At 42.4% G+C, this 17,665-nt stretch overlaps 1 protein-coding gene across 1 annotated transcript in view; it reads left to right on the forward strand.

Annotated features, from left to right (window-relative positions):
* LOC306918200 (1-phosphatidylinositol 4,5-bisphosphate phosphodiesterase delta-4-like) overlaps nt 1–3,696 on the forward strand; it is a gene marked incomplete at both ends in the record, with an annotated part of 47,489 nt that extends 43,793 nt beyond the window's left edge. The window contains 5 exon segments of the mRNA XM_079531078.1: nt 35–216; nt 2,110–2,242; nt 2,951–3,100; nt 3,415–3,507; nt 3,569–3,696. Of these exon segments, the coding sequence (XP_079387204.1) occupies nt 35–216; nt 2,110–2,242; nt 2,951–3,100; nt 3,415–3,507; nt 3,569–3,696 (686 nt within the window).
* Nucleotides 3,697–17,665: the final 13,969 nt, after the last annotated feature.

Raw genomic sequence — 17,665 nt, forward strand, 5'->3', positions numbered from 1 at the left:
TGCTGAACCTCCTCCTCCTCCTTCTCTCCCTCAGTTGCGTTGAACTTCCAGACGGCGGGCGAAGCCATGGACCTGAACGACGGCCTGTTCGCCCAGAACGGACGCTGCGGCTACGTCCTGAAGCCTCACTTCATGAGGCACGGCGCCGAGCGGCGCTTCGACCCCGAGGTGGCCCAGAGCCGAGACGGATACCGGCCCCTCACCCTAGACATCCAGGTAATACTGGCCCCTCACCCTAGACATCCAGGTAATACCGGCCCCTCACCCTGGACATCCAGGTACTCTCGGCCCCTCACCCTAGACATCCAGGTAATACTGGCCCCTCACCCTAGACATCCAGGTAATACTAGCCCCTCACCCTGGACATCCAGGTAATACTGGCCCTTCACCCTAGACATCCAGGTACGCTCTCTCTATGAGACGGATACCGGCCCCTCACCCTGGACATCCAGGTACTCTCTCTCTATGATACGTAGCTTGCGGAGTTATAGTTCAGTCAGGTATACTCAAGCGTCTCCATGCTGTGCTCAAGGGTGCATACATATACTCAAGGGGTTAATATGCTGCATTACTATGTGGGTGTATTCAGTGTGTGCAAGACCCACATGTCACTCGCTGATGTGGCAGTCAGCTGACCAATTGGGCGGGGTATTTACGCTCCCCTAGACTGCATGCTCTTCCTGCCTTCCTTCTGCATATGGTTCATGGTTGTTATGTGATGTTTGCTCCTCCACCACCCCAGCACCACCGCTCTGCTATTAGTTCTGTTTGCTCCCACCACCACCCCAGCACCACCGGTGGGCTCTGTTATTAGTTCTGTTTGCTCCTCCACCACCCCAGCACCACCGCTCTGTTATTAGTTCTGTTTGCTCCCACCACCACCCCAGCACCACCGCTCTGCTATTAGTTCTGTTTGCTCCTCCACCACCCCAGCACCACCGCTCTGCTATTAGTTCTGTTTGCTCCCACCACCACCCCAGCACCACCGCTCTGCTATTAGTTCTGTTTGCTCCTCCACCACCCCAGCACCACCGCTCTGCTATTAGTTCTGTTTGCTCCTCCACCACCCCAGCACCACCGGTGGGCTCTGTTATTAGTTCTGTTTGCTCCCACCACCACCCCAGCACCACCGCTCTGCTATTAGTTCTGTTTGCTCCCACCACCACCCCAGCACCACCGGTGGGCTCTGTTATTAGTTCTGTTTGCTCCCACCACCACCCCAGCACCACCGGTGGGCTCTGTTATTCATGTTCCCCATGGGGGGGTTTATTGTATATCTATCTCCCTGCTCTTAATGTTTAATGATGGTGTTTAATTGTGCCGAGCAGGGAGACGAATGTAGCAGAGCCGAACACCAAGATAAAATATTATATGCACACTTGTATTCTCATTCTATGATAAATATTGGTTAAATCTATCCGTGAGTTGTCTGACTGAACTATAGTTAGAGAAAATAAGCTAAATGTGTGGCAAATCTGCAAAATAAATGCTTACCACTCTGCACAGCTCTGTCCATAAATAAATGCTTTACCACTAGTTTTCTGAACAGCTGGGTCCATAAATAAATGCTTACCACTAGCTTTCTGAACAGCTCTGTCCATAAATAAATGCTTACCACTAGCTTTCTGAACAGCTCTGTCCATAAATAAATGCTTTACCACTAGCTTTCTGAACAGCTGTGTCCATAAAGAAATGCTTTACCACTAGCTTTCTGAACAGCTGTGTCCATAAAGAAATGCTTACCACTAGCTTTCTGAACAGCTCTGTTCATAAAGGTGTCTACAATCACATATGCATTTGTTCCAACCCAACTCCCTTGGGAAACCTTGTGACAGCTGCTGAAAGTTGGGCTACCATTAGCAACCAATGTAAGGCAAAATTACCAAAATTTCATTATGCTTTAAGTAGCATGTGACGTGTCAAACTAGGGGGGTTTCATGATGCTGAATCCATTCCAAGCATTAGCTTTGCACGAAAAACACTCCTTGGGCTAAATTCGGCCATAGCCACTTGCCCAAATGTGCTGACCTTATTACTAGACCGGACCCTCACCCTAACGTGCGTGCGTGCGTGCGTGCGTGCGTGTGTGTGCGTGCTGTGTGCGTCCAGGTGATCAGCGGTCAGCAGCTTCCCAAGGTGAACATCAAAGAGGACTCCATCGTGGACCCTCTGGTCAGGGTGGAGATCCATGGAGTGGCCATGGACACAGCCAGACAGGAGACACGCTACGTAGAGAACAATGGTACTGTTATTATTATTATTATTGTTATTGTTATTGTTATTGTTATTGTTATTGTTATTGTTATTGTTATTGTTATTGTTATTGTTATTGTTACAGTTATAGTTATAGTTATAGTTATAGTTGTTGTTGTTGTTGTTGTTCTAGTTATAGTTATAGTTGTTGTAGTTGTGGTTGTAGTTGTAGTTGTTGTAGTTGTTGTTATAGTTGTTGTTGTTATAGTTGTTGTTGTTGTTGTTGTTGTTGTTGTTATAGTTGTTGTTATTGTTATAGTTATAGTTGTTGTTATTGTTGTTATTGTTATTGTTATTGTTATTGTTATTGTTGTTATTGTTATTGTTATTGTCATTGTCATAGTTGTTATTATTATAACCGGGGGCGGCGGTGGTTCAGGGGTAGAGTGCCTGGATAGTAACCGCAAGGTTGCCAGTTCAAACCCGGGCTCCCCCAGAGTTACTGTCGAAGTGTCCTTGAGCAAGTCACTGAACCCCTAATTGCTCCCGATGTGCTGGTTGGTGCCTTGCATGGTTTCCGTTGCCGTCAGTGTATGAATGTGTGTGTGAATGTGTGTGTGAATGGGTGAATGTAATGCACGATCTCTGTAAAGCGCCTTGGATAAAGGCGCTATATAAATGCACCATTTACCATTTTATTATTATCATCACTAAATAAATCCCACTCCCAGTGACATCTGCTGAACTCTGACCTCAGGATTCAACCCGGTGTGGTACGACACCCTCCGTTTCACGGTGCACGCTCCAGAGCTGGCGTTGGTGCGCTTCGTGGTCGAGGACTACGACAAGACCTCCAAGAACGACTTCGTGGGCCAGTTCACCCTGCCGTTCAGCACCATCAAACAAGGTAGTTCACCCTGCCGTTCAGCACCATCAAACAAGGTAGTTCACCCTGCCGTTCAGCACCATCAAACAAGGTAGTTCACCCTGCCGTTCAGCACCATCAAACAAGGTAGTCTGAAAACCCACCTCTTCGGACTCCATCTCAGCCCGTAGCACTTGCCCTAGCCTCCACCACAATGCTTTGAAAAAACGAACAAAGATTTGCTTGATTTATAGTGTTTGATACGTGTGAATGAGGCCTAAGGATGTTTCCTAAGGATGTTTCCTATAACGATGTTTCCTAACGATGTTTCCTAACGATGTTTCCTCTGTCCTCAGGCTATCGTCACATCCATCTCCTCTCTAAGGATGGGACCAGCATCGCTCCTTCCTCCATCTTCGTGCACATTAAGATAACTGAGCTCCAACAGAGTTAGCCGGCCAATCGCTGAGCTCCAACAGAGTTAGCCGGCCAATCGCTGAGCTCCAACAGAGTTAGCCCTGCCCACCATCAGGCAGCTCCCCTATGACGTCACTCGCTCATCCCCTGAGTCACGGAAGTCATTTCTCTATGGAGAGGGCCCGGTGGCACAGTCGGTGGCGCTGTCGCGTCACAGCTAGAAGGTCTTGGGTTCGATTCCCGCTGTTGGCGCTGGGGGGCGTGTTCTCTCCTCCGCGTCATCAGTGTCGGTACCCGAGGCGGGGTTGGCGAAAGGGCCTTTCTGTGTGGAGTTTGCATGTTCTCCCTGTGTCCCCTAGGGTATAGGTAACCTCACATGTTCTCCCCGTGTCCCCTAGGGTAGGTACCCTCACATGTTCTCCCCGTGTCCCCTAGGGTAGGTACCCTCACATGTTCTCCCCGTGTCCCCTAGGGTACGTACCCTCACATGTTCTCCCCGTGTCCCCTAGGGTATAGGTACCCTCACATGTTCTCCCCGTGTCCCCTAGGGTACGTACCCTCACATGTTCTCCCCGTGTCGCCTAGGGTAGGTACCCTCACATGTTCTCCCCGTGTCCCCTAGGGTACGTATACCCTCACATGTTCTCCCCGTGTCCCCTAGGGTAGGTACCCTCACATGTTCTCCCCGTGTCCCGTAGGGTAGGTACCCTCACATGTTCTCCCTGTGTCCCCTAGGGTAGGTACCCTCACATGTTCTCCCCGTGTCCCCTAGGGTACGTACCCTCACATGTTCTTCCCGTGTCCCCTAGGGTAGGTACCCTCACATGTTCTCCCTGTGTCCCCTAGAGTAGGTACCCTCACATGTTCTCCCCGTGTCCCCCTAGGGTAGGTACCCTCACATGTTCTCCCCATGTCCCCTAGGGTAGTTACCCTCACATGTTCTCCCGGTGTCCCCCTAGGGTAGGTACCCTCACATGTTCTCCTCGTGTCCCCTAGAGTAGATACCCTCACATGTTCTCCCCGTGTCCCCTAGGGTAGGTACCCTCACATGTTCTCCCTGTGTCCCCTAGGGTAGGTACCCTCACATGTTCTCCCTGTGTCCCCTAGGGTAGGTACCCTTACAAAAGACATGCAGTAATCCTGGTCTCTAAACTACCTCCCCCTGGCCAGCCGGGGCGCCTGATGGAGGGGAAAGGAACTGGTCGGAATAACGTGTTCCTTCCACGCACTACGTCCGGTCGGGGAAACTTCCCCCTGTCAGGTGAAAAGAAGCAGCTTGGACTCCTCATGCATAGAAGGAAGCATGAGGTCAGTCCGTTGCTCTCCCCAGGTTGGCAGAGGGAGTGTAGCGCACAGGATTACATTAGACATTGACACTGGGTGAAAAAAAATGCTTTACAAAAATCATGTGATAAACATTTTTGAAGTAAACATTTCTTTCTGAAGAAATACCATTGTCTTATTATACAAGCTCGCAACGCGTTGCGATGTGACGCGTTGTGAGCTTGTAGATCTTCAAATAGCACACAGTGTATAAAATTGGGCACAAGTGGTTAATGTATGTTTTGTAAATGTAATAATTTATATCTGCAAAGTAACTATAGGCAACTATAAGGTTTTCCACTAAATAACTGTAGTGGAGTAAAAAAGTACAATATTTGCCTCTGGGATGTAGTGGAGTAGAAGTAAAAGTAGTGACTGGAAATAGTACTCTGGTAAAGTAAAAACTCACTCGAGCAAATGTACTTTACTTAAATAAATGTACTTTACTTAAATAAATGTACTTTACTTAAATAAATGTACTTTACTTACGCCACTGAAAACGAGACAGATCAGTCCCCGTCATGTACGTCAGTGGTTCCCAAAGTGGGGTCCGGGGACCCCCAGGGGTCCTTGAGAGAGTTCCAGGGGGTCCCCATCTAAATGATAGTTTGGAACCAAATGGACCCTTATGGGTCTGTAACTCTGAGAGTGTACACTACACATGGACCCGTTAGGATCCAATTTACTATTTAAATCCGGGTCCCAGAGATAGAAGAAATGCCATTAAATGGGGGTCCGTAGACTAATGCATGTCAAACTGAGGGGGTCCTTGAAATTAAAATGGTTGAGAATCACTGCTAGAGCCGTAAAAATCTTCTCTCATGGGGGTCCCTGGCATATCTCTTCAAATGGGGGTCCCTGGCATTATCTCTTCAAATGGGGGTCCGCGGGTCTAATTAGTGTCAATTTGGGGGTCCTTGACATGAAAAGGTTTGGGAACCACTGGTATACCCGTATTTACAGTATATATTATGTAAGGGATAATATCTGGCTAGGTGGTCATTATCCAAGGAGTGGTTACACAGGGAGTTTAACCACCTCGGCTTCGCCTCGGTGGTTAAACTCCCTGTCGGTGAATTATATCCCGACAATGACCACCTAGCCAGATATTATCCCGCTTATTACATGGCTAACTAACATAAATGAATACATTGACCCAAAACACAACAAAAAAAGTATTCCATAAGTTCGCGCTGGCTGCGTCTGCAGCTGCAGGACTGTCGGAAAACAAGGAAGTGAGTTGATCAAATAGAATCCATTTTCGGGTCCTGCTTCGTCTATTTCTCGCTCAAATGTTTTCAAAAACATTTTTAAGAGCAATGTTTAGCTGTAAATGACATTGTGTTTCACTAGTGTGTGTTTACATGGCTGTCATGTTGGAAACAGCAGTAAATCAAGCGGGGCGCAGCTGGTGCTCAGAGGGTTTGATTAGGCAGCGGTCTGTTATACAGCGGAGCGGTCATTATCGACACATAATTCACCGCTGAATTAAGCGATTGACCAATCAGAATCAAGCATTCAACCAAGCCATGTAATAATATTATATACTGTATTTACAGTACGTATTCACAGAGTCAACATAGTATTCACTATAGAAGAGGAGACAGAATCCAACGCCAAATGTGTGTAGTTATAGTAGTTATATTAGTTTTATTATTTATACTAATTATATTAGTTAGGGATCGAGTGTGATAGACATTATTATTATTATTATTATTATTATTATTATTATTATTATTATTATTACAATTATTATTATTATTATTAGTAGTAGTATTATTAGTATTATTAGTATTATTAGTATTATTAGTATTATTATTATTGAGTGCTTTTATTTGTTGTCATCCATTGTGTAACCTGAGTTGTTCCCATTATGGTGACACATTACGCACGCACGCACGCACGCACGCACACACACACACACACACACACACACACACACACACACACACACACACACACACACACACACACACACACACACACACTCACACACTGTAAACGTATATGTGTTGCTTGACATTACTTGAACTTGGCTGCTCGTGTTAAGTTGTAGTTTCTGCTCCTGCTGGTGTAAAGTTTGTGTTATTCAAAAGTTCACCCAAAAATAATGACTTATTTAATTCAAATATCAAATAATACACTCCCCATGATGAAGCCTAACCCTAACCCTAGCTCTGGACCATAGTGTTAACACTATGTTACTATAGCTCTGGTCCATAGTGTTAACACTATGTTACTATAGCTCTGGTCCATAGTGTTAACACCATGTTACTATAGATCTGGTCCATAGTGTTAACACGATGTTACTATAGATCTGGTCTATAGTGTTAACACTATGTTACTATAGCTTTGGTCCATAGTGTTAACACTATGTTACTATAGATCTGGTCCATAGTGTTAACACTATGTTACTATAGCTCTGGTCCATAGTGTTAACACTATGTTACTATAGATCTGGTCCATAGTGTTAACACTATGTTACTATAGCTCTGGTCCATAGTGTTAACACTATGTTACTATAGCTCTGGTCCATAGTGTTAACACTATGTTACTATAGATCTGGTCCATAGTGTTGTTAACACTATGTTACTATAGCTCTGGTCCATAGTGTTAACACTATGTTACTATAGCTCTGGTCCATAGTGTTAACACTATTACTATAGATCTGGTCCATAGTGTTAACACTATGTTACTATAGCTCTGGTCCATAGTGTTAACACTATTACTATAGCTCTGGTCCATAGTGTTAACACTATGTTACTATAGATCTGGTCCATAGTGTTAACACTATGTTACTATAGCTCTGGTCCATAGTGTTAACACTATGTTACTATAGATCTGGTCCATAGTGTTAACACTATGTTACTATAGCTCTGGTCCATAGTGTTAACACTATGTTACTATAGCTCTGGTCCATAGTGTTATGTTACTATAGCTCTGGTCCATAGTGTTAACACATAGTGTAACTTCCAGCGCACACATGAAACACTTGTAAAAATCCTATTGGCCGATGATGACCTGCTCAGTCTCCTATTGGTCGATGATGACCCGCTCAGTCTCCTATTGGGCGATGATGACCCGGTCATCAAGTGATTGGCTGAGGAATGCGACAAAAACTGAAACATCTCCATGAGTTTGAGCTATACTTCAAGTGGTGTGAAATTGATCAGTCATTGTTTTTGGGTGAACCATTCCTCTAAGAGTAAATATGTGCCACTATAGATGTATGTGGATCAGGCTATGTATCCTATCAGATGTATCCTATATGTATCCAGATGTATCCTATATGTATCCTATCAGTATTTTACATAAACGCAGCGTAGCACATTCTACCATAATGTTGAGGATTTTACATAACAATAAAATAATGATATGGAAACCTGGAGTGGTTCCTTTTGCTACAGGCAGTGGTTCTCTGGACCCCCATGATTAGGGGACCCTTCTTTAAGAGCGGCAAGGACGGAGTTCTCCGTTCAAACAATTAGTAACGCCCAGTGCTCAGGACGGAGATTGATAAAAAGGACGGAGATTTATTGATAAGATATCGAAACCGATCGCATCGCTCCACAGGCGTCTGTTGCGTAACACTCGATGTAATTTCCGGTTGGGACGTCATCGAAAATGTTCCTCCCCCATTTTAGCCGATGAGATCGAAAATCTTAAAACGTGAATAACTCTTGATCTAAATCATTCCGTCCAATTCTAAGCAAAGATTACAAAACACAGACGGCCCACCGCGGTCACGTCGCTAGTCGCGTTAGAATTAATCATACCTCCCGTTGTTGTCGATCCCCTCGGGAGTGTTTTGGCTACATCTAGCTACTTCAGCTACATCCGGGATAGCGGTTGGTCCGTCACTATAAATCGCTATGATTTAATGGATTAAATTAACCCGGGCGATTAACGTGTTACCGGTAATAGTATAAAGAGCATTATTGCATCCAACGTAATCAACAAACTATGCTATAAAAACTAGTAAAACAATCAATATAAATTGTATTGTATATATATATATATATATATATATATATATATATATATATATATATATCCAGCTCCTCTCTGGTGCCGGACTAAAGGTAGATACATTTACTTACTTACTTATGCTCTTCGCCCCCAATGGGGCATAAGGCATCAAGCTAGATGTATACATACAGAGGACTAAAGCTAGATACATACAGAGGACTAAAGCTAGATACATACAGAAGACTAAAGCTAGATACATACAGAGGACTAAAGCTAGATACATACAGAGGACTAAAGCTAGATACATACAGAGGACTAAAGCTAGATACATACAGAGGACTAAAGCTAGATACATACAGAGGACTAAAGCTAGATACATACAGAGGACTAAAGCTAGATACATACAGAGGACTAAAGCTGGATACATACAGAGGACTAAAGCTAGATACATACAGAGGACTAAAGCTAGATACATACAGAGGACTAAAGCTAGATACATACAGAGGACTAAAGCTAGATACATACAGAGGACTAAAGCTGGATACATACAGAGGACTAAAGCTGGATACATACAGAGGACTAAAGCTGGAAACATACAGAGGACTAAAGCTAGATACATACAGAGGACTAAAGCTAGATACATACAGGACTAAAGCTAGATACATACAGAGGACTAAAGCTAGGTACATACAGAGGACTAAAGCTAGGTACATACAGAGGACTAAAGCTAGATACAGAGAAGAGGAATCACCTGAAGGCCGTTCATGGGGTTTTAACTCTTCATGTGCACCACCGCGCTCTGACTCTAGGGTGCGCTACCCGTTCAAAACACAAAAAGACGGTAGTGGGTCACACACACCAAAGACTTCAGTTCAAAATATGTATTGCATTTTTGAACAGGGACAAACGTTTTGGGCTATCCAGCCTTCATCAGTGTGCTGGATATCCCAAACGTTTGTGCAATAAATATTTTGAACTGAAGTCTTGGTGTGTGCACTCCCACTACCGTTATGTTGATATGGTGTTTTAACAAAATAAACACTGCATGTTGGAGCAAAGACTGTGTGTGCGGACCACTCCTTCTCTGTATATTCATGATGTGGGGAGCTCACCGTGACACAGAGCTGTGTTTTACATTATATATCAGTGGTTCCCAAACTTTGTCATGTCAAGGACCCCCAAATTGACACTAATTAGCCCCGCGGACCCCCCCATTTGAAAATATAATGCCAGGGACCCCCATGAGAAGAATTTTACGGCTCCACCAGTGATTCTCAACCCGTTTGATTTCAAGGACCCCCAGTTTGACATGCATTAGTCTACGGACCCCCATTTCATGGAATTTCTATCTATGGGACCCCCAATTTATACTGTAAAATCAATGTTAATTTAACTCTGAGATTGTACAAATGTTAACGGGTCCAATTGGTTCCATTTGTACAATCTCTGAGTTACAGACCCATAATGGTCCATTTGGTTCCAAACTATCATTTAGCTGCGGGGACCCCCTGGAACTCCCTCAGGTACCCCTGGGGGTCCCCGGACCACACTTTGGGAACCACTTTTCTATATATCATGATGTGGGGAGCTCATTAAGCACAGACTGTGTTTTATATTCTATCATGATGTGGGGAGCTCACCGTGACACAGACTGTGTTTATATTCTATATATCATGATGTGAGGAGCTCACCGTGACACAGCTGTGTTTATATTCTATATATCATGATGTGAGGAGCTCACCGTGACACAGCTGTGTTTATATTCTATATATCATGATGTGAGGAGCTCACCGTGACACAGACTGTGTTTATATTCTATATATCATGATGTGAGGAGCTCACCGTGACACAGCTTTGTTTATATTCTATATATCATGATGTGAGGAGCTCACCGTGACACAGCTGTGTTTATATTCTATATATCATGATGTGAGGAGCTCACCGTGACACAGACTGTGTTTATATCCTATATATCATGATGTGAGGAGCTCACCGTGACACAGCTGTGTTTATATTCTATATATCATGATGTGGGGAGCTCACCGTGACACAGACTGTGTTTATATTCTATATATCATGATGTGGGGAGCTCACCGTGACACAGACTGTGTTTATATTCTATATATCATGATGTGAGGAGCTCACCGTGACACAGCTGTGTTTATATTCTATATATCATGATGTGAGGAGCTCACTGTGACACAGACTGTGTTTATATTCTATATATCATGATGTGAGGAGCTCACCGTGACACAGCTGTGTTTATTTCCTATATATCATGATGTGGGGAGCTCACCGTGACACAGACTGTGTTTATATTCTATATATCATGATGTGGGGAGCTCACCGTGACACAGACTGTGTTTATATTCTATATATCATGATGTGAGGAGCTCACCGTGACACAGACTGTGTTTATATTCTATATAACATGATGTGGGGAGCTCACCGTGACACAGACTGTGTTTATATTCTATATATCATGATGTGAGGATCTCATTAAGCACAGACTGTGTGTTATATTCTATATATCATGATGTGAGGAGCTCACCGTGACACAGCTGTGTTTATATTCTATATATCATGATGTGAGGAGCTCACCGTGACACAGACTGTGTTTATATTCTATATATCATGATGTGAGGAGCTCACCGTGACACAGACTGTGTTTATATTCTATATATCATGATGTGGGGAGCTCACCGTGACACAGACTGTGTTTATATTCTATATAACATGATGTGGGGAGCTCACCGTGACACAGCTGTGTTTATATTCTATATAACATGATGTGGGGAGCTCACCGTGACACAGCTGTGTTTATATTCTATATATCATGATGTGAGGAGCTCACCGTGACACAGCTGTGTTTATATTCTATATATCATGATGTGAGGAGCTCACCGTGACACAGACTGTGTTTATATTCTATATATCATGATGTGAGGAGCTCACCGTGACACAGCTTTGTTTATATTCTATATATCATGATGTGAGGAGCTCACCGTGACACAGCTGTGTTTATATTCTATATATCATGATGTGAGGAGCTCACCGTGACACAGACTGTGTTTATATCCTATATATCATGATGTGAGGAGCTCACCGTGACACAGCTGTGTTTATATTCTATATATCATGATGTGGGGAGCTCACCGTGACACAGACTGTGTTTATATTCTATATATCATGATGTGGGGAGCTCACCGTGACACAGACTGTGTTTATATTCTATATATCATGATGTGAGGAGCTCACCGTGACACAGCTGTGTTTATATTCTATATATCATGATGTGAGGAGCTCACTGTGACACAGACTGTGTTTATATTCTATATATCATGATGTGAGGAGCTCACCGTGACACAGCTGTGTTTATTTCCTATATATCATGATGTGGGGAGCTCACCGTGACACAGACTGTGTTTATATTCTATATATCATGATGTGGGGAGCTCACCGTGACACAGACTGTGTTTATATTCTATATATCATGATGTGAGGAGCTCACCGTGACACAGACTGTGTTTATATTCTATATAACATGATGTGGGGAGCTCACCGTGACACAGACTGTGTTTATATTCTATATATCATGATGTGAGGATCTCATTAAGCACAGACTGTGTGTTATATTCTATATATCATGATGTGAGGAGCTCACCGTGACACAGCTGTGTTTATATTCTATATATCATGATGTGAGGAGCTCACCGTGACACAGACTGTGTTTATATTCTATATATCATGATGTGAGGAGCTCACCGTGACACAGACTGTGTTTATATTCTATATATCATGATGTGGGGAGCTCACCGTGACACAGACTGTGTTTATATTCTATATAACATGATGTGGGGAGCTCACCGTGACACAGCTGTGTTTATATTCTATATAACATGATGTGGGGAGCTCACCGTGACACAGCTGTGTTTATATTCTATATATCATGATGTGAGGAGCTCACTGTGACACAGACTGTGTTTATATTCTATATATCATGATGTGGGGAGCTCACCGTGACACAGACTGTGTTTATATTCTATATATCATGATGTGAGGAGCTCACCGTGACACAGCTGTGTTTTATATTCTATATAACGTGATGTGGGGAGCTCACCGTGACACAGACTGTGTTTATATTCTATATATCATGATGTGAGGAGCTCACCGTGACACAGCTGTGTTTATATTCTATATAACATGATGTGGGGAGCTCACCGTGACACAGCTGTGTTTATATTCTATATATCATGATGTGAGGAGCTCACTGTGACACAGACTGTGTTTATATTCTATATATCATGATGTGGGGAGCTCACCGTGACACAGACTGTGTTTATATTCTATATATCATGATGTGAGGAGCTCACCGTGACACAGCTGTGTTTTATATTCTATATAACATGATGTGGGGAGCTCACCGTGACACAGACTGTGTTTATATTCTATATATCATGATGTGAGGTGCTCACCGTGACACAGACTGTGTTTATATTCTATATATCAAGATGTGGGGAGCTCACCGTGACACAGCTGTGTTTATATTCTATATAACATGATGTGAGGAGCTCACCGTGACACAGCTGTGTTTATATTCTATATAACATGATGTGAGGAGCTCACCGTGACACAGACTGTGTTTATATTCTATATATCATGATGTGGGGAGCTCACCGTGACACACACACTGTGTTTATATTCTATATATCATGATGTGAGGAGCTCACTGTGACACAGACTGTGTTTATATTCTATATAACATGATGTGAGGAGCTCACCGTGACACAGACTGTGTTTATATTCTATATATCATGATGTGAGGAGCTCATTAAGCACAGCTGTGTTTATATTCTATATATCATGATGTGAGGAGCTCATTAAGCACAGCTGTGTTTATATCCTATATATCATGATGTGAGGAGCTCACCGTGACACAGCTGTGTTTATATTCTATATAACATGATGTGAGGAGCTCATTAAGCACAGACTGTGTTTTATATTCTATATATCATGATGTGAGGAGCTCACCGTGACACAGACTGTGTTTATATTCTATATATCATGATGTGAGGAGCTCACCGTGACACAGACTGTGTTTTATATTCTATATAACATGATGTGAGGAGCTCACCGTGACACAGCTGTGTTTATATTCTATATAACATGATGTGGGGAGCTCACCGTGACACAGCTGTGTTTATATTCTATATATCATGATGTGGGGAGCTCATTAAGCACAGACTGTGTTTTATATTCTATCATGATGTGGGGAGCTCATTAAGCACAGACTGTGTTTTATATTCTATCATGATGTGAGGAGCTCACCGTGACACAGACTGTGTTTTATATTCTATATAACATGATGTGGGGAGCTCACCGTGACACAGCTGTGTTTATATTCTATATATCATGATGTGGGGAGCTCACCGTGACACAGACTGTGTTTTATATTCTATCATGATGTGGGGAGCTCATTAAGCACAGACTGTGTTTTATATTCTATCATGATGTGAGGAGCTCACCGTGACACAGACTGTGTTTATATTCTATATATCATGATGTGGGGAGCTCATTAAGCACAGACTGTGTTTTATATTCTATCATGATATGAGGAGCTCACCGTGACACAGACTGTGTTTTATATTCTATATAACATGATGTGAGGAGCTCACCGTGACACAGACTGTGTTTATATTCTATATATCATGATGTGAGGAGCTCACCGTGACACAGACTGTGTTTTATATTCTATATAACATGATGTGAGGAGCTCACCGTGACACAGACTGTGTTTATATTCTATATATCATGATGTGAGGAGCTCACCGTGACACAGACTGTGTTTATATTCTATATATCATGATGTGAGGAGCTCACCGTGACACAGACTGTGTTTTATATTCTATATAACATGATGTGAGGAGCTCACCGTGACACAGACTGTGTTTATATTCTATATATCATGATGTGGGGAGCTCACCGTGACACAGACTGTGTTTATATTCTATATATCATGATGTGAGGAGCTCACCGTGACACAGCTGTGTTTATATTCTATATATCATGATGTGGGGAGCTCACCGTGACACAGCTGTGTTTATATTCTATATATCATGATGTGAGGAGCTCACCGTGACACAGACTGTGTTTATATTCTATATATCATGATGTGGGGAGCTCACCGTGACACAGACTGTGTTTTATATTCTATATAACATGATGTGAGGAGCTCACCGTGACACAGACTGTGTTTATATTCTATATATCATGATGTGGGGAGCTCACCGTGACACAGACTGTGTTTATATTCTATATATCATGATGTGAGGAGCTCACCGTGACACAGCTGTGTTTATATTCTATATATCATGATGTGGGGAGCTCACCGTGACACAGCTGTGTTTATATTCTATATATCATGATGTGAGGAGCTCACCGTGACACAGACTGTGTTTATATTCTATATATCATGATGTGAGGAGCTCACCGTGACACAGACTGTGTTTATATTCTATATATCATGATGTGAGGAGCTCACTGTTCGGTTATTTGGCGATGTTATGCCGGGGCTCCGACCAGCCCATGCAGTAAGGCAGATAATAGTGACTAACACGCACAGGGTGAACTAAATGTTCCAATAATAGCTTATATACGATGAACTCAAACGTGCATTTTATAGGGTTTTTATTAATTAATATTAATCATAAACACTTACAATCATACATTCGTATGTGACACAGACTGTGTTTATATTCTATATATCATGATGTGGGGAGCTCACCGTGACACAGACTGTGTTTATATTCTATATAACATGATGTGGGGAGTTCACCATGACACAGCTGTGTTTTATATTCTTGTAAAGGACCTCATATTATTTATGTGTTCAAATAAATGTGGTTTTCATTTAACGTTTGGAGTTTTTTTTTTTAAATGTATTTCTTTTTATTTATTTATTTTAGCGGTGTCAGCCCCCCTTTGATTGGCTGAGCACCAGTGATTTGATTGGCTGAGCACCAGTGTTGATTTCGTCGACTAAAACTAAGACGAAAAAATGTTCATCGACAACCTTTTTTTTCACTGACGAAAACTAAATAAAAACTAAGCTACGATGACTAAAACTAAGACTAAATATACTGACAATTTCATCAAACAAATAAAAACTAGACTAAAATGTTAGGAAGAGACTATAGTGGAGAAGAGATCCAGTATAAGTCATTTTACACTTGGTTGTATGCTGAAAATAGTGTGTGTGAGCTTGTAGATCGGCTATTTTCAGCAAGTGTAAAAACAGCCATTACGACAGCATCAAGGCCTGCCAAAATACATTTTAGTCGACTAAATCAACCGTAGATTTAGTTGACTAAAATATCAATATTAGTCGACTAAAACTAGACTTAACACACACATGACTACAATGTAACTAAAACTAAATGAAAACTATTCAAAAAAATATTCATAAAACTGAAATCAAATTTTGCTGCCAAAAATAACACTGCTGAGCACGGAATGTGATGATGTGTGATGATAAGAACGCCCCTCACTTCACACAGGTGTGATTTATGTTTGAGGGACGCTAGCCCCTCTACAGCTTTTGTCCTCACAAAATGTCCGCAACACAAACATTAAATGCCGTTGACAATGGAGAGAAGATTTACATCAGCTTGTCCTCACACGTCTCATATTTGCCTGCACGCACGCACGCACACACACACACACACACACACACACACACACACACACACACACACACACACACACACACACACACACACACACACACACACACACACACACACACACACACACACACACGCACACACACACACACGGTGGCTGAACGGTTTGCGGAGCGGTCTGGTTATCGGAAGGTCGCCAGTTCGAATCCCCGGACCGGCACGTTAAAATTATCACCGCTGAAGTGCACTTGAGCAAGGCATTGAACCCCTACCATGAAATGTTCTATGAGCAGGGTCTGGCTGTAAACAAGCATCTCGAGCTTAGTCCATTCACCCTGGGTAAACAAAGAACTTTGCTTTGCTTTGCTTTACACACACAAGGCTCCATTCACAACGTACGTGCAAAATATAGGCTTTGCTGCCACCTTGTGGTGACAACGGACAAATGCAGGATGCAATACATACTAGTATACAACATTAAGAATATTAATTCTACTGGTGTTTATAAATGAAGACATGATTTTATTTGTTCTTAAACATCAAGAACGTAGAATAATAATCACTCATATTAATAGTAATACTATAATCGTTATGGAACGCAGAATAATATTTAAACTAATATTTTGTCATTTTCAAGTCAGTGCATTCCCCATATTTTTGTATTATATTTTGACACTTACTTTGGAAATGTTTAAACATATGTTTTCTCATGCCAATAAAGTTCATTTGAATTGAATTGAATTGAAACAAACTGAAATGGAAACGGAACCATTATTGCGGAATCGCTCGTCGTCGGTTTCTAGTTTCTACCCGGACCCGTTAAGTGGGAACACCAGCAGTCAGTGTTGCCATGTCTGCTTATTATAAGCGACCTTGGTTTGTTTTCCTGTAAAGTTGCTTGTATTGATTGAAGTACTGTACATTTCAAGCACAAACTCAATACAAAAACTGTTAACTGTGAGTGGACGACACCATAAAGCATTACACTTGTTTACAAGAGGGTGCACCATGCTCAATTCATCAGAACATTTAGAGAAGTACAAATATAGCCTGCCCTACACAGTACACTTCTATATTAATACAAAATCACACCCGTGTGAACTGAGTGGTGCAACTACACATTTATTGTCAGTGACGTCACATACTAACCATAGCAACCATGCTCACCCGTACAGGCACAAACACACACACACACGGGTAACAAAGCCAGTTGTTG

Source organism: Electrona antarctica (assembly GCF_951216825.1).
Source record: "Electrona antarctica genome assembly, contig: scaffold_148, whole genome shotgun sequence".
NCBI lineage: Eukaryota > Metazoa > Chordata > Actinopteri > Myctophiformes > Myctophidae > Electrona > Electrona antarctica.